Raw genomic sequence first — 27117 nt, 5'->3', positions numbered from 1 at the left:
ACTGCGCCCCCTCTTTTTGAATTGGTTCTGGTTTTTCTTTTTTTTTCTTCTTTGAACAATTTATAACTTCTACCAGTATGTTCCAGTTATGGGATGGGTTCCATCCCATCAAATTTCGGTAATAGCAACACCATTGTGTCTGCCCTCATGTACTAAGACTGCAAGTTCTCCCTATTTGTTACTGAACTCTGAGCATTAGTATGTAAGTATTTGAGTTCTTTATGGCTCACCTTGCATTTGCTTCCTAGTTCTCCTGTTTTATTCCCTTCATTATTGGCTGCTTGGTTGTCTTGGGGTAGCCCTAAAGATTGATCTTGCTCCCCTTTCAATTTTAGTTTAAAGCTCTTTATATGAGCTACTTGTTTTCCAATCACACCCTTCCTGATCCTTGTAAGGTGCACCTATCTCTTGCCAGAAGACTTTCCTGTAGGTAATATAAACCAAAGTCCCAAAATCCAAGGTTCTCTTGGCCCCATTCCTTGAGCCAGCAGTTTATTTCTAGAATCCTTCATTCTCTGAGTGAATGTTGACCTTTTGTTGAAAGTACATGTGAAAATATCACCTGCGCCCCCAAATGTCTTACTTTGCTGCCTAATTACTCATACTCCCATTAAATTGTTGTTAAGGTTCCGACTAACAAACCCAACCAAGCAAACACCTTTGAGACTTTTTGTTCTCTTAATGTAAAACTTTATTGAGTAAATCATTTTGGCATGTATAAAAGTAAAACCAGCTCTGGCTAAGTCCCATCCAAGCCCCATATAGTAAAAGCATAGATTCTTTCTCCTCTCTCTGGATCAGGTCACATTGTCCAACTAAATGGGAAAATATTGTTATGAGAAAATGTTTCTGCATCTGGCCAGACACCTGCAAATTGTCCTTGGGTCTCACGGTCTTCTCTTTAATAATCCAAAATAATAATCCAACCAGAGTCTTAAACTTCAAAAGAGCTGAAGAGAGAACTTAGGAAGGATTCCATGGATGAAAATCCTAAACAGGAAAACAACTCAAGAAGTGTGGGAAACTCTGTCGGTTCATAACAAAGACTTGCAACAGAAGTCAAGGATAATAAAAAAAAGTTTCTTTCAACATATTAATAACAAGAAAAAAGTCAAGGAAACAGTAGGCCCACTAAAGAGAGAAGATGGCAAGGAAGTAACATGCAGTAGGGAAAAAGCAGAGCTGCTTAACTCATTCTTTGCATCAGTCTTCACACAAAAAGAAATTACAGCCCAATGTACCAAAAAACTACTGCAGAAGACAAACTAGAAAGAAAAATTTAAAAAAGCAGGAAAATGATAAGAGAACACCTATCCGACCTTGATGAATATAAATCACCAGGACCCAACAGATTATTTCCCAGAGTTCTGAAGAAGCTGGCAGATGTTATCTCAGAACTATTGTACCATATATTTCAAAAATCCTGGAGTACAGTTGATTGGATAAGGACTGATATGGTTCCCATCTTCAAGAAAGGGGGGGAAAAAAGACCCAGGAAACCACAGACCAATCAGTCTATCATCAATACCTGGGGAGATCCTGGAAAAGATAATAATAAAAAAAATCTGTTAACACCTAGATGCAAACTGGTTATAACCAGTAGCCAGCATGAGTTTGTCAAAAACAGATCATGCCAAACCAATCTTATTTCATTTTTTGATAATGTGACTAAATTAGCAGACCAGAGAAATGCTGTGTACATAGTATACTTAGGCTTCAGTAAGGTATTTGACAAAGTAGACCACAAACTGCTGCTTAGTAAGCTAGAAAAAAGTGGGATAGACAACAACACCATTAGATGGATCTGTAGCTGGCTGACAAACTGTAATCAATGAGTAGTCTTCAATGGTACCACATCCACATGGAGAGAAGTAAGCAGTGGGGTACTACAAGGCTCTGTCTTAGGCCCAGTACTCTTCAATATCTTCATTAATGACTTAGATGAGGGAATAGAATGGGAACTCATCAAATTTGCAGAAGACACCAAATTGGCAGCAATAGCCAACACCCCAGAAGACTAGCTCATCCAAAAAGATCTTGACAAACTTGAACAATGGGCACTATCCAACAAAATTAGTTTTAATGTGCAGAAAAATAAAGTTTTACATTTGGGCAGGAAAAATCAAAGCTATAAGTACAGATTAGGCGAGACCTGGCTCAAAAACAGCAACTGTGAGAGGGACCTTGGAGTCCTAGTAGACGATCACTTGACTAGGAGCCAGCAGTGTGCAGCAGCAGCTAAAAAAGCTAATACAATCCAGAGTTGTATAAACAGAGGCATAGAATCAAGATCATACGAAGTATTAGTACCGCTTTATAAAACCCTAAATAAGACCACACCTGGAATACTGCGCCTAATTTTGGTTACCATACTACAAAAAAGATGTTGAGACCTTGGAAAAAGTTCAGAGAAGAACAACTAAAATGATCAAAGGCCTGGAGACTAAAACATATGAAGAATGGCTGCATGACTTGGGTTTGGCTAGTTTAAAGAAAAGAAAAAATAGGGGAGACATGATAGCAGTATTCCAGTATTTGAGGGGCTGCTACAAATAAGAGGGTGTCAAACTATTCTCCAAAGCACCAAAGGGCAAGACAAGAAACAATGGTTGGAAACTGACCAAAGAGAGAAGCAACCTGGAATTTAGGAGAAACTTCCTGACAGTGAGGACAATTAACCAGTGGAACAGCTTTCCTTCAGAAATCGTGGGTACTCTATCACTGGAGATTTTTAAGAAGAGACTATACAGTCACTTGTCTGACATGGTATAGGTTCTCCTGTTTGAGCAGGGGGCTGGACTAGAAGACCTCGAAGGTCCCTTCCAGATTCTATTCTATTCTTTGAAGTTGCATTCTAATGCTTTCCCTCTCCCCCCTACCCAGAGTTCATTGGCAAGCTGAGAAGTAATAATTGCTGTAGCAGCAAAACTGTGCTTCAAAACTTGACAATTGTTTTCAGGCTCTTAGTTGTATCATTTGTCCATGAGCAGTGTAGTGGCATCATAGTGAACATACTCACTTTCCACCTAGAAGGTTGAGAATTCAATCCTAGGTAGCAGCAGATATTTCTCTCCTAGGGCACAAAGAAAAAATATCTGCTGCGAACTCTGCATAGTGTCAGGAAAGGCATCTGGCCAGTAATTCTACCCCAGATTAAGGGATTACAGGGTTCTAAAAAGGGAGTTATATCATTTGTTCCAACATGAAAGAAGAGTACGACTCTCTGTCACATTTTTAATCTTTGCATCTGGGAGATAACATACCTCGCTTGAAAAATAGTCTGGTCTACAAATTGATGAGTCTGTTCTTTTGAGTAGTGAGTAATCTATCAGCAACACACATTTTGGGGGGGGGATGAGAATCTGAGTTTATTTACTTATGGTCACTGGGACATTTGACATAGACTTTTTTCTAGGTGTCTGGATGTTTTCTTCCAGGCGGAGGGTATGAAATTGATTGTTCAGCTTCAGAGAGACTGAACATAGCCTTCCTTCCTTCCTTCCTTCCTTCCTTCCTTCCTTCCTTCCTTCCTTCCTTCCTTCCTTCCTTCCTTCCTTCCTTCCTTCCTTCCTTCCTTCCTTCCTTCCTTCCTTCCTTCTGACATACTGCCATTATCCTTCTTATTTCCTAATAGTTATTTCATCTTTGTTATGTTCTGTTTGGATACAGTGTTCCAACTTTACTAGAAGTTCATCATGTTCACCAATGAATCTTGGAGTGGCTGTTCTCTCAATTTTTGTTCTAGCACACCAATTAATTTACAATTTATGCAGGTATAATTTGGGTCCTCCATGGGCAGCAATACAAACATGATGCACTTGCTACTATAACTACAGTATCCCTGACTTTGATATTCTTCATAATTTTTTTTGTTATTCTTCATGCAAATAATTCCAGTAAATCCAAGGCAAATAGAATCTTTTATTTAAAAAACTGTCATTTTTTTTCTTGAGGTACTATTTATAACTCCATAAGAAGCAGGAAAACAAGGTCTTTAGTTAAAAAAAATGTTCTGTGTTAAAGAATTAATTCTACAATACTGTTTATGAATACACAAAGGAGCAGGCAGAAATTAGGAAAAAGAAAAAAAAGTGAAAAAATCCTTCCGCTCATAAAAAAGTTAAATAAAAGTAAATCTGGGCTCCTTTGGATAGCTTAACAGCATCCTGTTAAAAATTAATCATTTCCTCCCTATTATGGTTAATACTGAAATAATACTTAAGTATAACAAAGCAATACAACCTTCTGATAAAAATTAGTCTTTTGCCCTCTATTATAGTTAAAATTGAAATAACATATAATGAAGCAAAGGCAAATTATGTGTTCATTTTAACCAATCATATGTTTTTGTTGGTAGGTCTTAGAAAGTTTATAAGGCAAAGAATAAAGAAAAAACAAAAGAAAAATCATTCACAAAAAGAAAATAATTCAGCTCTCAAAAAAAGAGGGTTTACAGACATCTAAAAAGGAGTTTCTCCTTCCATTTCTCTTTCTTCTCAATCTCCTTCTCCTATCTTAACAACCACTGTAGGGAAAAAGTTGCAGATGCCCACATGTCACACTGCTATTCTTCAATCTCAATCCTCCTTCATCTTCCCTTTCTTCTTCTCCCCTCTTTCTCCTCCTCTTTCTTCTCCTTCCTTAGCAGCTGCAGTGCCAATTTTTGTAGCCATGGAAGCTCACTAGATGATTTTGGGCCCATTGTACCTATGGGGAAAAATGGAGGAGGAAGTGCCACTTAAGTCTGTTTTCAAAAATCCCAGATTACCAAAATGGAAGAGACAGAAGAAAAGAAATATGATAGTTTCTTTGAAACTTTTAATTAAACAATTGTTAAATAACTACAGAAGGAAATGGAATATCAATTTACTTGTATCATTGTCAGAACCCAAGTGTTGTGGTTGGGGTGTTTTCTTTATTCTTTATTCCTATGCGTTCTGCCATGCTCCTGGGGGGAGGGGGGAAGCCATGGGTGCTACAATGTATCTACTTTGCTTAGCTATAGCCACTACAATGCTACCGTGTCTTATCAGCCCTGTTCCCACAGTGGGTTTACACCTGGAGATTGGCCTGTTTGAACTGACTGGATGGACTATTGGGGTGGGGTTTGCTAGATGCTCTTTTAACATTCATGCGGGAAACCTTCAGATACTGCCTTCTATGCCCGCTATCAACTCCTAATAAAAGTTCCTTTTGGAATGAAGTTGTTCCAGGAATTCTGCTTTCTTAGCAAGAGGGATTGAGGCGGGTCCTTACATTAGGCAGGATTTGCAGAATTCGGTCAGCCCAGAAGGTAGACCCTTACCACGGGGACCATGCAAATGATGTTGGATTTAGGCACAGAGAAGGAAGAAGGCACCATGGGGGAGAGGGAAGTTTCCCTCCGGGTGGCCCAAAGTGGGCCAGTTTCTCCGACGAAGATGTGGCCACCGAGAACTGGAATAAACCGAGGTGGTCAATGGGCATTGGGAAGAAGGAGGACTGGGATCGGAAGGCAAGGAAAGTGACTCTCAAATGGGGCAGTCACCAAACAGACTGGAAATGAGAGACGGAGAGGTCGCTCCACCTCAAGAAGGACCAAGATGAGAGACTGGCCTACTCGAGTCGGTTCCTAGAGCAAGCCATCAACATGCTGAGAATCGCCTTCAACTCCCTCAAGGAGGAGAAAATTGCCCAGTGCCAGGACACAGCAAAGCCTGGACCAGCAGAAGAAGAAGGTGATGCAGAAAGTGAAGTGATGAAGCCGGGCCCCTCCACTAGCACCTCAGAGGCTGCAACCGCAGTGGCAGTGGCAGCCACCCCTGCATGAGCCGCACCAGCTGATGGAGATGGGCATCCACAAAGGCGGAGGAGAAGCCACCGGTCCAGATGGAAATTCCTACCTTTGGGGGTGAAGTACACTGGGGAACCTTAGAAATTGGGGACGAGTGGATAGTGACCCTACACGATGCCAATGCTGCGGAACTGCGGAATTTCCACCACTTCATGGTTGCCCTGAGGATCCCTTGGCCAATCAGAAAGCTAAAGAATGCATAAAGACGGTGAAACAGGGCTGTTGCTCTGTGACAGAGTACACAAAGGGATTCCGAGCCCTAGCCAGCCAGCTCAACTGGCCGGAAGAAGTCCTTGTGGGCCATTTTAAAGATGGACTAAATGATGATCTGTACTATGCCTGCATTCCCCAGGGGGATCCTTACTGACTCCACAACCGGTACAATTTGGCCGAAGAAGCTGAAATCGATAGAGCTCGGAGACAACGGCACCTTGGATGGTCCTGGGTACGATTCCCTGCAGAAGAAGCTCGGGAACAGGCAAATCAACCCACCGCTTCTCCGAGGACATCGACCTGTTTCAAGTTTGGGAAAGAGGGACACCACGCAGCTGAGTGCCATTCAAACACCCTGCTGAGGAAGCCTTACTTAGCTGGAGGGGGAAAGCCTGGGAAAATGCCACAGAGACCGAAGGAAACAACCGTGAAGAACATGGAGGATGTCGAGGTCCAACCCCATCAACCAAGGGGGGGGGAACTCTAGCCCCAACCGAGAAGCCACTTGAATCCTCTGATGACAGCTTGGAGGACGAACCCCTGGTAAATGGACTCATCGCGCCCCTCACCAGAACTGTAGAACTGTTTAACCCAGGGATGCTGGATAAGGTCTTGTTAAGAGCCCTGATAGACTCAGGCTGCACCCACTGCCTCATAAGCTCAACCCTGGTGGGGAATTTAGGAATCCCGGTGAGGAGGCTAAAGAAGCCAATTTTGTTTGGCCAATTAGATGGGTCCATTGCAGGGGGAGTCCCAGCCACACTTGCCACAGCCCATCCAGCTCACCATAGGGGATCACATAGAGCAGCGGTTCTCAACCTGTGGGTCATGACCCCATTTGAGGTCAAACAACCATTTCATGGGGGTCGCCAAACAATGCAGTCTGCCATTTTTCCCCCTTTTCCTTAGCTATGCTACTCCCTTTTATTCTATTGGCTTTTCAAAGCCAATAGAATAGACTCTCTTGAATAGAGTCTAATTTTATTGGCTTTCAAAAGCCAATAGGAATTGTCCAGGCTGTCTCTGCCCTGCTGAGCCCGCCAAAAGTCCCATTCTGCAAACGGTACTGCACGTTGTCTGCAGCGAAGGCGAGCTGTCTGGAAGTTTCCACCCCTCCCTGCTGAGCAATTACTAAAAATGTAAGTAAAAGAAGGCCAGGGGTGGGAGGTGGGAGGCCAGCGGGTGCAGGGAGTGCTGCTGGCGCACGTGGGGCCCGGCAGGTGCTTTACCTCCCTTGGGCTGGGCCAGCTGGTGGCCCAGCCGATGGTCGGCCTGCTCCGTCTCTGCCGCTTGCCAGCTACGCCTCGGCCGGCGCAGAGATCGGCACCACACATGCGCGCCGCTCACCGGCAGGGAAAGTCCTCGACTTATGACTGGTTGGGTAGTCCTTGACTTACGACCGGTTGGGTAGTCCTCGACCTACGACCGGTTGGAGGTCGCGGCATTAAAAAGGTTGAGAACCACTGACATAGAGATTATAACATTCGTGGTGACCCTGGAATGGAGTGCCCGCTTATTTTAGGAATAGTGTGGTTAAGAAAATGGAACCTGAGAGTAGACTGGAGAACTGGAGAGCTGAGATTCCCAAAAGGGGTTTACAGTGCAAAGGGAGTGGCCCGAGCCAAAAAGGGAACCAGGGGTCCGGAAAGTGTGGCAGTGGTGAGCAGTGGGAGGCTGGAAGGCATACCCAAGGAATATCAGGATCTAGCTGAAGTGTTCAGTGAAGAGAGATCCAACGAATTACCCCCACACACACTGTCCCACAGACTATGCTATTGGGTTTTTGCTGGGGGCGAAATTGCCGAAGCCGAAATGTACTCCATGACCCCTCAGGAATTGGAGGAATTACAGAAATTTATAGACAAAAATTTAGTGAGAGGGTTCATACAACCAGCAAAGCCCAAAACGGCAGCCCCTGTACTATTTTGCAAAAAGAAGTTTGGGTCTCTTTGCCTCTGCATGGATTATAGATCTCTCAACACAGTTAGTGAGAGTAATCTCTACCCACTCCCCTTAATGAAAGACATGCTAGCACATTTAGCAAAGGGGATTTTTTTTTTCAAAATTGGACTTATGGGGGGCGTACTACCAAATCAGAATTAAGGAAGGAGATGAGTGGGAAACGGCTTTCAATTGCCCCTTGGGATATTTCCAGTTTAGAGTGCTTCTGTTCGGACTACAAGGGGCACCTGCCGTATTCATGCATTTGATAAATGAAATGTTCCAGGAGCACCTCTATAAGAGGGTGCTTGTCTACTTGGATGATATCCTGATATTCATTGAAACCAAAGAAGAGCATGTCAAACAGGTGCTAAATAAGTTACGAACCACCCGCCTGTATGCCAAACTATCCAAATGTGAATTCCACAAGGAGAAAATTGATTACCTAAGATATTATATATCTCCAAAAGTCATAGAGATGGACCCTGAGAAGGTCCAAGCAGTGTTAGAATAGGCTCTGTCCCACACCTGGAAACAACTATAAAGCTTCCTTGGGTTCACTAACTTCTATTGTCAATTCATCCCCTCTTTTGCTCAAATTGCACTACCCATCACAAATCTACTAAAAACCAAATGGAAGGGGAAATCAAAGCCCAGCCAACCACTGAAATATACTTTGGAGTGCCAAGCCACTTTTGAGAAACTGAAAAAACTATTCTCAGTGGAACCGGTCTTAAAACACCCAGACACCGAAAGACCTTTCATCATTCAGGCAGATGCCAGTGATGTGGTGGGTGGTGGTGGTACTGCTTCAGGAGAACAATGAAGAGAAGTTGCAACCCTGTGCATATACATCAAGGAAACTCACGGAAACCGAGCAAAGATGGGTAGTGTGGGAGAAAGAAGCTTATGCCATTTGTTGGGTCCTCCTAATCTGGCGACATTTCCTGGAAGGAAACAAAATCCCTTTCCACGTATGGACTGACCATAAGAACTTAGAGGCTTTAAAAACACCTAGGAAACTGTCGCCTAAACAGGCAACATGGTTCCAGCATTTCCATCGGTTCAATTTCACTATCAAACACTTGCCAGGAGGGAAAAAACGTCCTGGCAGATGCACTGTCATGTACTGGCAGACCACAGTACAATACCACAAAGACTGAGATAGCAGACTTACTCATACCATCAAAGCAAGTAGTCACCATGCGAGCGCAAGCAAAAAAGTCCCAAATCACCGGCAAGCTCAGCAGGAATGGAGTTCAGCCAAGCGTTAGAAAAAGATGAATGGTTTCTAAGCCATAAGAATCTATGCACAATGAATGATGACCTACCTTGGGTAGGGGGAAAATGCTACATTCCAAAGAGCCAGAGATTAGCCTTCATGCACCTCTGCCATGATTCCAAAATAGCTGGGCACTTTGGATTTGTGAAAACCCTCCACCTAGTGAAGCAGCAGTTTTGGTGGCCTTCAATAAAAAAGGACATTGAAAACTATGTAGCTAGCTGTCCTGTTTGCGCAATGGCTAATCAAAGGCAAGAGAAAACCCCAGGACTATTGCAAACAGTAGCCACCCTGTCAGCACCCCAGAGGGAGATTTCTATGGACTTTATTGTGGAACTACCAGAAAGTGGGGAAAATACTATCATTTGGGTAGTGATGGACTTGTTTTCAAATCAGATTGCTCCCAAAATGAATGGGTCCACAAGCGACATGTCAGAGCCCCAAGATTACTTAGTAAATTTCATACTAAATATCCTGACAAACCAGACTAATGCGTATGTATTTCCTCTCCTTTTTTGTTTCATCTACAGGTGGATCTCTCATTTTTTAAGGGGAGGGGGGCGGCATGTCAGAACCCAAATGTTGGATTTGAGGAGTGTTTCTTTTATTCTTTATTCCTGTTCTGCCATGCTCGTGGGGGAGGGGGGAAGCCATGGGCACTACAGTGTATCTACTTTGCTTAGCTATAGCTGCTACAGTGTATCCTCTCCACTTCCCTCTATCTACCTGCTCTTTGAACTATTTCTCTTGATGCCAGCCTGGGGTGAGAATGGAATGCACCTCCAGACATCTGGCTTATCTCTGTCCATCTGGAATATCTCTGGCTGCGGAAGAAGAGGCGCAAAGACCTAATGGCCTAACAACCTTGGGAACTTATGTCTAATCAGCCCCGTTCCCACTCACACCTGGAGATTGGCCTGTTTGAACTGCAGGGATAGACTATTGGGGTGGGGTTTGCTAAATACTCCTTTAACCTATTGATTCGCATGGGAAACCCTCAGATCCTGCCTTCTATGCCTGCTGTCAACTTCTAATAAAAGTTCCTTTTGGAATGAAGTCGTTCCAGGAGTTCTGCTTTCTTAGGAAGAGGGATTGAGGTGGGTCCTTACAATCATTCTCAACAGGCTCTGAAGTAAGTGGCTGGTAGCTGATTCCATCAGTAATTTCACCTTTTATATTTGTACCTTTTTTACTCATCAGAAAAGCAGTAGGATTTGTGAGCTCTCTGTCTCAAACACACCAGAGATTAATGGGAAGGACACTAAATGAAATGCCTCTTTGGAAGATAGATGGTTGGTAACTAAGAAGTACTAAGCTTCTTTTAAATGCTTTTTGGAAGAAAAGTTTGAAAAAGTGCTATCTTATAGACTCAGCCTTGCTCACTGCAAAGCCATTTCTAACTTTTATGGTAATATTTAGAAAGTTATGAAAAGTTTTTCATCCAGTAATCTATTTTTTTTCTCATTCTTAGCTCCTGATACCTCATGTACGGTTTACAATAGCTATAAACACCAAAGCTCGAGAGCAACTTATCTGTGAATATGGACTTTTTGACAAGGTAAGATTAGCCAATTTGTCTAGAGCAGCGGTTCTCAACCTATGGGTAGCGACCCTTTTGGGGGTCGAACAACGCTTTCACAGGGGTTGCCTAAGACCATCGGAAAACACATATTTCTGATGGTCTTAGAACTGAGACACTGCTTCTCTATCCGGCTGCTGCCGCCCTCCTCCTCCGCCGCCAGCTCCTCCACCTCCAGGGCACCCTTCTCCTCCAACAGCACCTGCTTCTGCCACCGCAGCGCCATCGTGCGCACCCCTGACACCGCCCTGGGCCAGCTCAGCTGTGTGGGTGGCCAGGTCGAGTCGGCATCGGGGGTGCGCGTGATTGTGCTGCAGCAGCAGGAGCAGGCACTGTTGGAGGAGAAGGGTGCCCTGGAGGCGGAGGAGGAGGGTGGCGGTGGCAGCCGCTGCTGGCACTGCCGCTGGGCTGCTCCGCTGCTGCCACCGCTGCTCTGAGCTGAGCTGCGGCACCGAGCCGGTCCACACGCCTCCTAGTTGCCTGGCCACACTCCGCCCCTGGCTGCCCTCCACACCGCACCAGAGCTTCCCCCAAGCCGCCCAGCCCGCCTCCCTCACCATCAGAGGCTGCTTTGGCCCTCTGGTGCCTGGCGCGGCCCTGGGGCTGGCGGGCAGGAGTGGCTCCTTCCTGGCTCGCCAGGCTCTGGGCCTCAGAAGCGGTCAGGCGGCAGTGATGCCTGCATGTGCGTCGGAGGCCAGCTGGCCAGGCCGGGAGGGGAGAAGTGGCGCCTTCCGAGCAGGAGCTGGCGCTCCGACCGCACTCCTCTCATGTGCAACGATCGTGGTGGTAAAGGATTGTGGCAGTGAAGGGCTGCACGGCATGGAAAGGAGCTCCTGCAACCCCACCACTGCGATGGTGCTCAGGAGGCTGGAGAGGCAGGCAGGTCCCAGGGGGTGGCTGGGAGAGGGCAAGAGGTGCTGGGATGAGGATGGAGGGCTCCAGGTTAGCGGGCGTGAGAGGGCGGCCGACGGCTCCAAGACGCACGGATCATCCGCGTGGCTTCCGAGGCCCCGGAGGTGCCGCCACTTGGCTCTCAGCCAGACTACCATCTCCAGCAGCCCTAAAAAGCACTGTGGAAGAGTGGGAAATGCTGGGAGTTGCACTTCATCACCATCTGGGAAAACATGACTCTTCAAAGATCAATCCTTCCTTCCTTCCCTCCTTCCTTCCTTCCATCCATCTCCTTCCTTTCCCCTTAATCTTTCTTCCTTCCTTCCATCTCCATCTCCATCCCTTCCCCTTCAATCTCTCTCTCTCTCCTTCCTTCCTTCCCCCTTCAATCTCCTTTCTTCTCCATCTCCTTCCTTTCCCCTTCAATCTTCCTTCCTTCCATCTCCATCCCTTCCCCTTCAATCTCTCTCTCCTTCCTTCCTTTCTTCCCCTTCAATCTCCTTCCTTCTCCATCTCCTTCCTTTCCCCTTCAATCTTCCTTCCTTCCTTCCATCTCCATCCCTTCCCCTTCAATCTCTCCTTCCTTCCTTCCTTCCTTCCTTCCTTCCTTCCTTCCTTCCTTCCTTCCTTCCTTCCTTCTCCATCTCCTTCCTTTCCCCTGCAATCTTCCTTCCTTCCTTCCCCTTCCCTCCCTCCCAACATTTTTGAGCAAGGAAGAGTAAGCTTCTCCATCGAGCATTGCTATATTGTTTTTGTGATTAATCACTATGCTTTAATTATGTTCAATTCGTAACAATGAAAATACATCCTGCATATCAGATATTTACATTACGATTAATAACAGTAGCAAAATTACAGTTATGAAGTAGCAACAAAAATAATGTTATGGTTGGGGGATCATCACAACATGAGGAACTGTATTAAAGGGTCGTGGCATTAGGAAGGTTGAGAACCACTGGTCTAGAGGTTAAAGCATCATGCTATAAATCAGAAGATCCATGAGTTCTAGTTCCGCCTTAGCCAGAAAGCCAGATGAATGACCTTGGGCCAATTACTTTCTCTCAGCCCTAAGAAGCAGGCAATTGCAAATCACCTCCAAATAACCTTGCCAGGAAAAATGAACTTCTCTAGGCAGTTTTCAGGAATCAAGATTGACTTGAAAGTGTGTGTGCGTGCGCGCGCGCACACACACACACACACACACACACAAGCACACTCACAAGATGATGCCACTTCCATAATTCTGGAGGATAACAGGAAATCTGTAAGGTCCTGCCTCAGCTATATTCTCAGGAAAGCATGACTCTTGAAACAAGCGTTATTTCAAAAGGATATTTTACTGAGAGAAAGTGATTCCTGGTGGAATCTGAAGCTCCTGTGAAAGTTGTTAAGCTAATTCCGCATTGTTCAAACCCCAATCCAATGCCCCAGTCCATCAGGAGCCAATTCACTGGCATGAAGGTATTGTGAGAACTCCAAGATGAGAAGGTGATAACAAGTCGTTCCCTGGCCCTGCGACCTTGATAACAGGTGGGAGGTGACTGGAAAGGTATCTATCCAGATGGTCCTGATGGCCCATTCCCCCCTCCCTAGTTCCCATACAGATACATGAAAGCAAAAGCATTAATCCCCTAGTAACATCCCCCCTCCCTTCGGAATGACAGCATTCCGACAGGGACCTGACAAAATCTTAACTCTTATCCAAACTATAAGGAAAAATCTTACATGTAGTGCTTCCCATTTTACCTGAAGATATTTTTTAGCTCCAGAGAGGTAGGATAGCATTATAAAGAGACTGAACTCCCCCTCCCTCTCTGAGTTGAAAATTATTTTAAAGATTGTCTAGTCTGACTTATTTAGAGCAGAATCCACTAGAGCAACTTTGACAGATAATTGCCTAGAAGTTTGAAGACCTCCAGCAAATTAAAACTCATTCTTTTATGGGCAATCCATCCTATTGGTTGATTGTTCCTCCTGACATGTAGCTTGAACCTACTTCCTTGTAGTTTTAACCCACTAATTTTAATTCCGACTTTGTGAGGTGCAGCCGATCCCTTGCCAGAAGCCTTTCATATAGATAATGTAGATTGTAGTCTTGGAATCTGAAATTCTCTTAACAGTGCCATCCCTTAAGTCAATGGTTTATTACTAAAAATGTCTGTTCCCTCATTGGATATTGATTTTCCATTGGAAATACAAATGGAATACCATTTGTGCTCCTAATACCTTGGCTTTAAACATCAGCTAGAGTTTGTATCTTCTCTTCATTCTGTTTATCTATCCATAAATTCTTCCATATTAATGTCTGCCACATCTTTTACTTTTTCTTTATAATCTTCCAAAAATACATTTAGAAATATAGAAATTATTACTATCAATTTATTTATTGGTTTATCTCCCAATTCTTCAAAAATCTTTTGAAATTTCTCAAGTGACATACCTTTGTCATTTTGTAAATTTCACCTTTCTTATTCCTGCCTGGAACCTTAGTCCTTCTAATATCACATTTTTATATTCTCATACTTAAGTTTATTCATTGTTTTATTTTGAACTTTCAGTCAATTATCTCATTCATAATAGATTAAACAATTTATGTTCCCATGGAAATATTATTTTGTTTACTCAATTTTTCAGAAGAATTTTCTAAATTCATCTGGTCCCAATATGCTTAAAACTTTCTTAAATTAAATTGTAATTTAGCTTTTTCCATTTGTTTTACATTCTTTAAATTATTTAAACTGTTAGCTTTTCTTCTATTTTGAGATGAAACCTTACTCACCAGATAGTTTTCAAACTTGTTGTTTGGAGGACCTCTTTTAACTGTAAAATAATTATAAATTCAAAAGCGATTAGAAAGTAAGATAGACAAACCCAGTGTCCTTAAAGGGTTCACCCTGATCAAAAGTTTGATGGCTTCCCTCATCTCCTGGAACTCAGACCCATGAGATGTTTAGTATCCTGTTGTCTCCTCACACGGAGCAGCCATCTGGAGCCTTTGGATAATCTTTCATCCTCGCCTTGTCCAGAGAGGTTCCATTGGACAGAACATGCTGCTAGTTAAGAACATGCTGCTAGTTATTGCCGCTGTATCATCTACACTCTTTCAGAGATGTCTAGATGTCTTAGAAATCCCCCATAATGTCTTGAACTCCCCAAATTTTCACTGAACTCTGGACAGCAAAAATTAGTCAAAGTCACCTGCCAACATTCCAGTTGAAAGAGCATGTCAGCTCTTTAAAATAGATCAGACTGGGAAACCAATTCCATGTAGGTCAATACTACTTTTATTGTAAAACTATAGCAACAAAATCTTGCAAGTCTGAATATATGTTCCCTACAACTTCATCTTTGTGTGAACTAAGAAAGAGTTTGTCTGAGATGATTACTTAACATTACATACAAGCTCCTTTTATTCCATTATTGCCTTTGTAGCAGATCTTCCTTTTGTCCCTCAAATCCATTTTCTTTTCCCTCAACATTGCAAGGGCAATTACATTTTAAGCATATAGCTGTAGGGCAGCTATAATAGAATTTTCTGATCCAGGGAAGGAAAACATTTTCAAAATGTTTTGTTTGAAATGGTATAGGTTCTCCTACTTGAGCAGGGGGCTGGACTAGAAGACCTCCAAGGTCCCTTCCAGCTCTATTCTCTATTCTATTCTAAAATATTACAGAACAAGAACAATTGATATCAATTTTTTTTGTATCAAATAAGCAATTAATATCTTCTCCATTAAATCAACACTTAGAAGATTAATGGTAATGCAAAACAAACCTTAACATACTGATTAATAAATGAAGGCACATCTAGTCTTCTAGGTTTTGTAATCCTTTCTCATTTCAACAAATCTACCTCTCCTAATCTCTGAGAATCTTGGTTTTATCACTGTGAGCTTCTTTAAGGGGGTTGACAACATTTTAAGCAGTTTCATACAATAAAAATAGGATGGCCTATTTTTTTGTTTCATTCTACAACAACAAGCCTCAGGGGGACTATTTAATCCCCCCTGAATTTCAACATAACATTCTGACTGGTAGGCACCAATTTTGGCTTCCATATTTACATATATTAATAGAACTGGGGAGCAGCTCATTATTTCTTACAGGAGAGAGAAAAACCTACCCATTAAATAACTAAATATTTTTTTCCGTAGTGTAAATAGTGTGTAAGGTTTCTTTGGAAAATATGGGGAAGTTGAGTGGCTAAAGCTTTAATATGAAAACAAGCATATATGGAAACTGGAGCAGTACCAGGACTTTTTTTCTCATAGAACGCCCAGAACGGAGTTCCAGCACCTTTTTTGGATGGAACCTTATAGGATAGGCAAGGCAGGTTGTATGACGTGTGTGAGTTCTGGCACCTTTTTTTTTTTTTTTTTTAGAGAAAAAGCACTGAGCAGCACACATACAGAAGTCCTTAACTATATCACGACTGCATGTGGCCAAGCTGCATCACTGCATCCTTCTGTATGACCTACTAATCTTAGGAATGTGAGGTCTTTCTCAACTGTGTTTTTCTTAATGACCTATATTATTTGTTTTGGTTGCTAAAGGCAAATGCCACTGGAGGCGGTGGGCATGTGCAAATGGTCCAGCGAGCAATGAAACATCTTACCTACAGCTCTCTCTGCTTTCCTGAAGAAATCAAATCAAGACATATGGAAAGCAGTGAGGATATTCCATACTACTACTATCGGGATGATGGAGTTAAAGTATGGAATGCAATCAAAAGGTAAAAAGTTGAAATAATATCTGGTTAAGATTTTAATTTTATTACATTTTTGATAGTAATATAAATAATGTAGCATAGTTGGAAAAGATGAGTTTATATAGCTCACTCTACTTGTCTTCTACTTTAGATAACTTCAAATTACTGCAGGGATGGATGCTAAATTTCTGTAGCTGTAATAACCATACAGCCATCTAAGTATAGATCACAAATAGTCAAATACTCAGCGGTCTGGATGGGATCACTCCAGACAGACCTGGTATGCAATCTGAGGATCCTCCTGCACTTGTGTCTCTACAAAAGGGGCAAGTGGCAACTGTGACCAAGAGGGCTTTTGTACAACTTTGAATTGTGTATCAGTTGGACTTATTCCTGGACCGGGATGCCCTGCACAAGACCTCATAATCTCTAGACTGTTGCAGTGCGCTTTATATGAGGCTGCTCTTGAAGAATATTCAGAAGCTTTAACTGGTGCACAATGTAGCAACACAGTTAATGGCACCAGTTATTCAGGGCATGTAACATTACTGCCCTGCAAGCTGCATTGGCTTTCACTGTATTTCCAAGTGTACATTCATGGTGGTGGTTGTTACCTTTAAAGATCTTCATGACTTGTGACTAGGTTAGTTACAGGACCATGTTCCCCAATTATCTTTACCTCTCATACAGGAGGCAGGAGGATCATGCTATGGATAATGTCAGCTAAAAAGGGTTGACTGGTGGGACCTAGAAGGGGAGCTCTTTAGACCATTGTCTATCTGAGATTAGATTGACCAGGTTCTTACTGGTCTTTCATAAGACCTTAAAAACTTAATTTTGGGACACAGCCTGGGGTCCTGGATATGTGACAAAGCTTATTTTTCTCGTTATGTTGATAGATACTTGAAGGATGCCCGACTGCTATGTGTTTTAGTTTTTATATTATGTATTTTATCCATTTTATTGTAAACTATTTAGAGTTATGTATGTGCAATTGCTGTTGCTTCGTGATCAACGGGGCACCCCTCCTTCACAGTCACCTCTCTGGGTCAACTTCAAACCCATCTAGGGTCCCCCTGGCAGGGCGAAATTAGCCGTGGGGAATGGGGTATTTTATTGCAGTTTGCTAAAGCTGGCAAAAGGGTCTACACTGAGAGCAGTTGAAAAGAATGCACCTGGATGAATAATAATGGAGGGTGAGAGACATTATGAGGTTAAGCGAATCCTAGACTGTAGTGTCCATAAGAGGAAGCTATAGTATCTAGTATCGTGGAGAGGTTACCTAATAGAAGAAGTGACAGGCGTTAAACCTCACAACATCAGAGGAGAGCAGTTAATCAATAGGTTCCATGCGAAGTACCACAGAAACTAGGGGCTTCTGAAGTAAGAAGAAGATGAGGAGGAATGGCTTTATGGGTATTTATTGTTTTCCAGGTTCCTTCCAGTTTTTAGGAGGGTCCAATCAAGTTTTGAAGCCTCTTTTCTGTGACAACCCCTCAAATACTGGAATACTGATATCAATCCTAGTCCTTCTTTTCATTAGACTAGACATGCCTAGTTCCTCAATCATTTCTCATATGGTTTAGCCTCCAGATCCCTTATCATTTTTGTTTTTCTTCTCAGCATTCTTTCTAGGCATTATCACTTAATGTGATCTTGAAACTATGTCACTGTTGATGCCACCTACGACTGCATTAGCTTTTTTGGCAGCTGCAGCACACCATAGGCTCATATTTAAATGGTAGTTTATTAGGCCAAGATTCCTAACATAGTGGCCACTATTGAGACAGATATCATCTATTCTATACCTGTACATTTGTTTTTTCTTGCCTACATGTAGAGCCTTACTTTTCTCACCACTGGATTGCATTTTGTTGGTTAGAGTCCAGTGTTCAAATCTATCAAGATCCTTCTTAATGAGTAGTGGGCTTCAGTAGGCAAGGAGCAGACTAGCATAGTTACAACATTATTTATTGACTCAAGCTAGAACTGGAGAACTGCAGGCAATTGCCTGTAATTTATACTCTAAACCCACAGGGCCTTAACCAATCACAATACTTGAAAAACCCGCCCAGATATGAATGTTCAAAGTTTCTTTCCAAAACAGTTGGAGTTAAAGTCAGGGTCATCTAAAGGTTAGTTTTATTTTAGCTTCACAAGCATCGGAGTTAAGTTAGTTTCACTTTAGCAGGGATTAACACAATTTTATATGTATTCAATACATAACACCTCTTTCCCCTTGGATAGTTATCATCATCAGTCTGTTCAATATTCATAATCTTTGAGATAGGCCGGGGGCTCGCGGATCCTGGTGGACTGCCACAATGTTATTGGAGACTCCTGTTCAAATGGAGTATTGTCCATCTCCAGTTGAACAAAGTCATGATGGCCGTTTAGGTTGCCTGTGAGTGGCGGCAGCTCTACAGCCCTTCATACCTCCGTTTCCCCGGAGGCAGCCACGGGAGATGTAGGCAAACTTGGAGGAAAACAGTTCTCTTGTGTGTCTGATAAAACCTCGGGATCCTCACCCAGGACTGGCCCGGCCTGCCAACACTGTAACTGATCAATGTGACGTCTGACCATACGATCATTTTCCAGAATAACCTCATATGATAAGGGCCCCATTATCTTAGTTACCCTAGCTGCCACCCAAGGTGCCCCACTTCCATAGTTCCTGGCCCAGACCAATTAACCCAGCTGTAAGTTCCTGGGGAGCTTTGGTTGAGCCGTCTCTGCCGCTACTCTGTTGGTGAAGTTGGTCGAGCCTTGTGGTGAGCTGACGGCCCCACCTCAGCTCCGCTGGGCTGCGACCTGTTGCTGTAATGGGAGTTATGTGTTGACACAGGAGGAAGTTCGCCAGGTGGTGATTCCAATCCCCAGTCGTCATCCGCTTGAACACCTCCTTTGTGGTCCTGACCATTCGTTCGGCCTGACCGTTGGTCACAGGGTGGAATGTTATGTGATGAATCATGCTGGCGTTGAGGAAAGATTGAAACTCTCCTGCCGTGAATTGTGCCCCGTTGTCAGACACAATTACATCTGACAGACCATGTGTGGTGAACAGCAGGCGCAACTCTTGGATGACCCTGGTTATTGTCATCGATTTAGACCGGTGCCACTTCCAACCACTTGAAATAAATGTCTATTACAATTAGGGACACCTGCCCTTGGAAGGGGCCCGCAAAGCCAATGTGGATGCGAGACCATGAGGCTTGTGTGGTCTCCCAGCAGTACACTGGTGCTTGTGGCATCTCTGGTCGGGTTTCTTGCAGGCCTGGCAACTCCTTACTTGATTCTCAATGTCCTTGTCCAGGCCTGGCCACCACAAGTAGCTCCTGGCTAGAGCCTTCATTCAAACAATTCCTGGGTGCCCCTCATGTAAGGAGTCCAGCACCCTGGAGCGAAGACTGGGTGGAATGATGACCCTGCTGCCCCACAGCACACATCCCTTGTGGGCCGACAGTTCATTTTTCCAATAAGTATAGTGATGGAACTCAGGGCATGGCTGGGTCTCTGGCCATTCCCTTAACATCCAGTTGAGAATGCGGCTAAGCGTTCTGTCCGTGGTGGTTTCAGCTGCAATGTTCCCTGCATGTAGGGGTTCTTCAGGCAGGTCCTGGATTGCAGGATACAACAAGCTGGGTCTGGGGCTGGATCAGTCTGCAGTAGAGGCAGTTGGCCGAGAGCATCAGCATGGCTCATTTCCTTACCCAGCTTGTGGACTAGCCGGTACAAGTATGCAGCCATGAAAATGGACCATAGTAGCATTCGCGGCAACAGGATCTGTGGTGTCTGTTTGTCTGCTGTGAAGAGACCAAGCAGAGGTTTGTGGTCTGGAAAGATAATAAAGGTTCATCCATATAAGAGGTTGTGGAACGTCTTAATGCCGGCCACTATGGTGAGGGCTTCCTTGTCTATCTGGGCTCCATTGCCAGACTAAACGCTGGCTGCATTTGGTCAGCCAATTGCAAATCCCTTGGATGGTGGTATTATCTATTCCATATTGTTCTATCTTAGCAAGAAGTAAGGTGTAACTTATTTTGTCAAATGCCTTGCTGAAGCCTATATAAGCTATGTCCATAGTGTTTTCCTTACCCACTAATGTAGTCACTTTATCAAAACACACAGTAAGTTATAGCTGAATAGAATAGAATAGAATAGAATAGAATAGAATAGAATAGAATAGAATAGAATAGAATAGAATAGAATAGAATAGAATAGAATAGAGCTGGAAGGGACCTTGGAAGTCTTCTAGTCCAGCCACCTGCTCAAGCAGGAGAACCTATACCATTTCAGACAAGTGATAGTCTCCTTGGTCAATTTCCAACCATGATTTCTTTTTTTGCCCTCTGGTGCTTTGGAGAATAGTTTGACACCCTCTTCTTTGTAGCAGTCCCTCAAATACTGGAATACTGCTATCATGTCACCTCTGTTTCTTCTTTTCTTTAAACTAACTAAACCCAAGTCCTGCAGCCCTTCTTCATATGTTTTAATCTCCAGGTCTTTGATCATTTTAGTTGCTCTTCTCTGAACTTTTTCCAAGGTCTCAACATCTTTTTTGTAGTATGGTGACCAAAATTGGTTGCAGTATTCCAGGAGATCATGTGATCTTGATTCTATGCCTCTATTTATACAGCCCAGGATTGTACTAGCTTTTTTGGCAGCTGCTGCACACTGCTGGCTCATAGTCAAGTGATTGTCCAAGGTCCCTCTCACAGTTGCTGTTTATTTCTAGAATTATTTTTTCCCTCAATGGAACCTGGCCTTTCATTGGGAGAACTGATGAGAACACTACTTGTGCTCCTAGTGCTTTAACTTTATTGCCTAGTAGTTGCTTATAATCTCTCAATATTGTACTCAGGTTCTTTGTTGTGTCATTCGTCCCAATGTGAAGGAGGAGGAAAGGGTAGTAATCTTGGGCCTAATTATTTTGGTTAGGTTCTTGGCCACAACTTTGATTTTTGTGCCAGGGAGACAACATACCTCCCTGGATTACATGTCTGGTCTACAGATGACCGATTATGTTCCTTTGAGAAATAGATTGCTCAGTTTTAATGGGGTTGTTTCTGGTTGAGTTAGATTGGGCAGTAGGGGTTTGTTAGATGTGTGCTGCTTCTTTCTTTGATTATTGTGTTTCCTTCTATGTGTGACATACCTCCATTTGTCTTCCTCCAAGGGTTTATCAGTAGGGTCATATCCTCTGGGAGTTATGTGTTCATTATTTAATTCAGTTTGGGTATAGCTTTCTTGTGTATGTTGGAGTTTGGCTAGAGTTGCCTCTAAGCGCCTTACTTTTTCCTCTAGTAGTTCATATGTTGTTGTTGTTAATTGCGAAGTCGTGTCCGACCCATCGTGACCCCATGGACAACGTTCCTCCAGGTCTTCCTGTCCTCTACCATCTTCTGGAGTCCATTTAAATTCACACCTACTGCTTCAGTGACTCCATCCAGCCATCTCATTCTCTGTCGTCCCCTTCTTCTATTGCGCTCAATCTTTCCCAGCATTAGGCCCTTCTCCAGTGAGTCCTTCCTTCTCATTAGATGGTACTCAAAGTATTTGAGTTTCAACTTCAGGATCTGGCCTTCTAAAGAGCAGTCGGGGTTGATCTCTTCTAGGACTGACCGGTTTGAACGCCTTGCAGTCCAAAGGACTCGCAGGAGTCTTCTCCAGCACCATAGTTCAAAGGCCTCAATTCTTTTGCGCTCAGCCTTTCTTATGGTCCAACTTTCACAGCCATACATTGCAACTGGGGAAACCATGGCCTGGACTATACGTACTTTTGTTGGCAGGGTGATGTCTCTGCTTTTTAGAATGCTATCTAGATTTGCCATAGCTTTCCTCCCCAGGAGCAAGCGTCTTTTAATTTCTTGGCTGCAGTCCCCATCTGAGGTGATCTTGGAGCCCAGAAAAATAAAATCTGTCACTACCTCCATTTCTTCCCCATCTATTTGCCAGAAATTGAGAGGGCCGGATGCCATGATTTTGGTTTTCTTAATGTTGAGTTTCAAGCCAACTTTTGCACTCTCCTTCATCTGCATCAAGAGGCTCTTTAGTTCCTCTTCACTTTCTGCCATTAGAGTGGTATCATCTGCATATCTTAGGTTGTTGAAATTTCTCCCGCAATCTTAATTCCAACTTTTGATTCATCTAGCCCTGCCTTTCTCATGATGTGCTCTGCATATAAGTTAAATAGGCAGGGCGACAGTATACAGCCTTGCCGGACTCCTTTTCCAATTTTGAACCAATCAGTGGTTCCATGTTCAGTTCTCACTGTTGCTTCTTGACCCGCATATAGGTTTCTCAAGAGACAAATGAGATGGTCTGGTACTCCCATCTCTTTAAGAACTTGCCACAATTTGTTGTGATCCACACAATCAAAGGCTTTTGCATAGTCAATGAAGCAGAAGTAGATGTTTTTCTGGAACTCCCTAGCTTTCTCCATGATCCAGCGTATGTTGGCAATTTGATCTCTAGTTCCTCTGCCTCTTCGAAATCCTGCCTGTACTTCTGGTAGTTCTTGATCCACATACTGCTGGAGTCTAGCTTGTAGGATTTTAAGCATAACTTTACTAGCATGTGAAATGAGTGCAATGGTGCGATAGTTTGAACATTCTTTGGCATTGCCTTTCTTTGGAATTGGAATGTAAACTGACCTTTTCCAATCCTGTGGCCACTGTTGAGTTTTCCAAATTTGCTGGCAAATTGAGTGTAGCACTTTTACTGCATCGTCTTTTAAGATTTTGAATAGCTCAGCTGGAATACTGTCACCTCCACTAGCTTTGTTGTTGCTCAGATTTTCTAAGGCCCATTTCACTTCACATTCTAGGATGTCTGGTTCGAGGTCAGTGACCATCTCATTGTGGTTATCTGGGATGTTAAGCTCATTCTTGTATAGTTCTTCTGTGTAGTTTTGCCATCTCTTCTTAATCTCTTCTGCCCTGTTAGGTTTCTGACATTTTGGTCCTTTATCATGCCCATCTTTGCATGAAACGTTCTCTTCATATCTCCAATTTTCTTGAAGAGATCTCTGGTCCTCCCTATTCTGTTGTTTTCTTCTATTTCTTTGCACTGTTCATTTAAGAAGGCATTCTTATCTCTTCTAGCTACTCTCTGGAATTCTGCATTCAGTTGGGTGTATCATTCTCTTACTCCTTTGCCTTTCGCTTCCCTTTTTTCCTCAGCTATTTGCAAAGCTTCCTCAGACAGCCATTTTGCTTTCTTGCATTTCTTTTTCTTTGGGATGGTTTTAGTTGCTACTTCTTGTACAATGTTGCGAACTTCCATCCATAGTTCTTCAGGAACTCTGTCTATCAGATCTAATTCCTTAAATCTATTTGTCACCTCTACTGTGTATTCATCAGGAATATGATTTAGTTCATACCTGAGTGGCCTAGTGCTTTTCCCTACTTTTTTCAATTTAAGCCTAAATTTTGCAACGAGAAGCTCATTATCTGAGCCACAGTCAGCTCCTGGTCTTGTTTTTACTGACTGTATACAGCTTCTCCATCTTTGGCTGCAGAGCACATAGTCAATCTGATTTCTATGTTGACCGTCTGGTGATGTCTATGTGTAGAGCCGTCTCTTGGGTTGTTGGAAAAGAGTGTTTGTTATGACCATCGTATTCTCTTGACAAAATTCTATTGGCCTGTGCCCTGCTTCATTTTGTACTCCAAGGCCAAACTTGCCTGTTATTCCGGTTATCTTTTGGCTTCCTACCTTAGCATTCCAATCCCCCATGATGATAAGGACATCATTTTTTGGTGTTAATTCTATAAGGTGCTGTAGTGCTTCATAGAACCGGTCAATTTCATCCTCTTCAGCACCAGTGGTTGGGGCATAGATTTGGACTACTGTGATATTGAATGGTTTGCCTTGGATTCGAATTGAGATCATTCTGTCATTTTTGGGATTGTATCCCAGTATTGCTTTTCCTATTCTTTTATTGACTATGAAGGCTACTCCATTTCTTCTGAGGGATTCTTGCCCACAGTAGTATACCTGATGGTCATCTGAGTTAAATTCACCCATTCCTGTCCATTTTAATTCGCTGATTCCTAAGATGTCGATGTTCAGTCTTGTCATCTCTTTTTTGACTACGTCTAACTTGCCTTGATTCATGGATCTTACATTCCAGGTTCCTATGGAGAATAAATCTTTACAGCATTGGACTTTCCTTTCACCACCAGATATATCCATAGCTGAGCATCCTTTCGGCTTTGGCCCAGTCGCTTCATTCTTTCTGGCGCTACTAGTACTAGCCCTCTGCTCTTCCCCAGTAGCATATTGGACACCTTCCGACCTGGGGGGCTCATCTTCCAGCGTCATATCTTTTTGCCTTTTAGTACTGTCCATGGGGTTTTCATGGCAAAGATACTGGAGTGGTTTGCCATTTCCTTCTCCTGTGGATCACATTTTGTCAGAACTCTCTGCTATAACCTGTCTGTCTTGGGTGGCCCTGCACGGCATAGCTTATAGCTTCATTGAGTTATGCAAGCCTCTTCGCCACGACAAGGCAGTAATCCATAAAGGGGAGTAGTTCATATAGTTTACATCTAATGCATGTATAATTTGGGTATTCTTTGGGCATAAGCATATACATGGAATATGTATTTCATACCACAATAGTATCAGTCGCCTGTTCCATGAGTTTGTTGTTTGAAAATCCCTCTTTTTGGTTGGTGGATATGCTTTGCTGTTAGCCTTGTTTCTTCCTTCTCTGTTCTAGGTGCCTATTTTTTCCCCTATCCTTTTTTCTGCCTATTTGTGCTTGTTTTTCTACCTTGTTATTTATTTAACCTTCTTACTATTATGTTAGTTTTATTTATCCTTTTATTCCCTCTATTTTTAAAAAAGGTTTTTGAGCTCCAATTCCTTTTTATTCTTTACTGGGGGTCTTCCCTCCCTTCCTATTGGGACCTCAAACTTAATTGTTGCCTTCACTTCCATTGCTCGCTGTTCTGGCCTCTTGTTCTTTTCTCTGCCTGCTCCCTTCTGTCTTTCAGTGCTCATCTCTGCTCTGGTCAGGCCTGCCATTCAGCTTTCTGGCCAGCTCATCTGCTCTGTCTGGTCTGCTCCTCTCAGCCGGCCACTCAGCTTGAGAGATCGGTGGCTCCAAGTGTCTCTGTTGCTGCTGCTGCTATTGCATTTCTTTCCCCCCCCCCCCTCTGGTTTTGCCGCTTTCAATTCCCGATAGCCTTTGGATTGTTCCAGGCCTTTTGTACTTTGACATGATCTACTTTTTCACAAAAACACCCTGGCTTCTAGTAATTGTCTTGTTCATTTTTAGATGCTCACAAATCCTCCGCTTGATTATCTTTTCCAGGATCTTCCCAGATATTGATGTCACGCAGATTGGTCTGTAGTTTCCTGGATCCACTTCCCCCCCACCACCTTTTTTTTTAGATTAGAACCACATCAGCTCTTTTCCAGTCCTCTAGTATTCAGTCAGTGCTCCAGAAGTTTTAAAATATTTTATTCAGTGGTTCTGAGATCACATCTTCCAGCTCCTTCAGAACCCCAGGAGGTAACCCATCAGGTCCTAGTGATTAAAACTCATTTAGAGTGGATACTGCTAAAATAACAGAGTTGGAAGGGACCTTGGAGGTCTTCTACTCTAACTCTCTGCTCAGGCAGGAAACCCTATACCATTTCAGACAAATGATTAACCAGTCTCTTTTTTATTAAAAATTTTTAAGATTTTACAATAAAAACCCCTTCCCCGATCCCTCCCAACCCACCCCGAAACCCTCCCCCATTCTTCCCAAAGCTGAATACAGGCTTAACTAGAATTTAAAAGATGAAACGTTTTAAACCCAAATAAACCTTAAACAAATATAATTACACTCAATAAACAAATTGTAAAATACTTTAACTCCATTATATATAAAAAAAACAGAAAGAGGAAAGAAAGAAAAAAGAAAAAAAGGAAAAAGAAAATAAAAAAATAAAAAATTAAAGAATAATAATAATTACACTTCTAAATAATATCTTGAACTCTAAATAATATCTTGAACTTTAAATATAAATTATTTGAAAGCTAGATGATATTTTCTTATATCATACTTGTATTGTATAAAATTTATCCATCTTTTCCACACCAAGATACTTCTCTTGCAATTGATCTTTCAAGAAAGCTGAAATTTTTGCCATTTCTGCTAAATAAGCGGATCTATAATCCAATAAAATCAGTTTTTGATGTAACAACCTATAAAATTGTTCCTGTTGTTGATTTGGTGCATACAACCCTACTATAAGTATTTTCTTACCATACAATCCCACTTCAATCATAACATATCTCCCTTGAGGATCAGAATCTACTAAACTAGCTGATAAATTTTGCTTAACATAGATAACTACACCCCCTTTTTTCCCAAGAGCAAAGGATACAAAATGAGATCCCAATCGAGCATTAACTAAATATTTTTGATCCTTAGAGATAATATGCATTTCCTGCAAACAAATAATATCATTATTATGTTGCTTCAAATAGTGAAATATTTTCTTTCTCTTCTGAGGGGAATTAAGGCCATTAGCATTCCATGTCAGGAGCTTTACCATCTCCCTCATCCAAAAGCCTGGAGAAGACTACTTGAAGATCTGCCATTGAAGATTGTACCGAAGATCTCTTAGGTCTTGCTCCTCCCACAGGCTCAGAAGCAAATTCTTGTGGA

The 27117-nt window shown here is 42.7% G+C and overlaps 1 protein-coding gene across 2 annotated transcripts in view; it reads left to right on the top strand.

The window, feature by feature from the left end:
* Positions 1 to 27117, top strand: part of ALOX5 (arachidonate 5-lipoxygenase) — a 195086-nt gene that overhangs the window by 103726 nt on the left and 64243 nt on the right. For both annotated transcript variants that reach the window (XR_005554610.1, XM_039326022.1), the window contains exons 9-10: positions 10741 to 10827; positions 16293 to 16471. Coding sequence is in view for 1 of the 2 variants with exons in the window: in XM_039326022.1 (XP_039181956.1) it covers positions 10741 to 10827; positions 16293 to 16471 (266 nt within the window). In the remaining variant the exon portion in view is untranslated. The remainder of the gene's footprint in view (positions 1 to 10740; positions 10828 to 16292; positions 16472 to 27117) is intronic.

This window comes from Crotalus tigris, unplaced genomic scaffold (genome assembly GCF_016545835.1).
Source record: "Crotalus tigris isolate CLP2741 ecotype Arizona unplaced genomic scaffold, ASM1654583v1 scf7180000024339.11422700, whole genome shotgun sequence".
NCBI classification, from domain to species: Eukaryota; Metazoa; Chordata; class Lepidosauria; order Squamata; family Viperidae; genus Crotalus; species Crotalus tigris.
The sequence above is the reverse complement of the archived record's forward strand: the minus strand, read 5'-3'. Positions and strand labels throughout refer to the sequence as shown.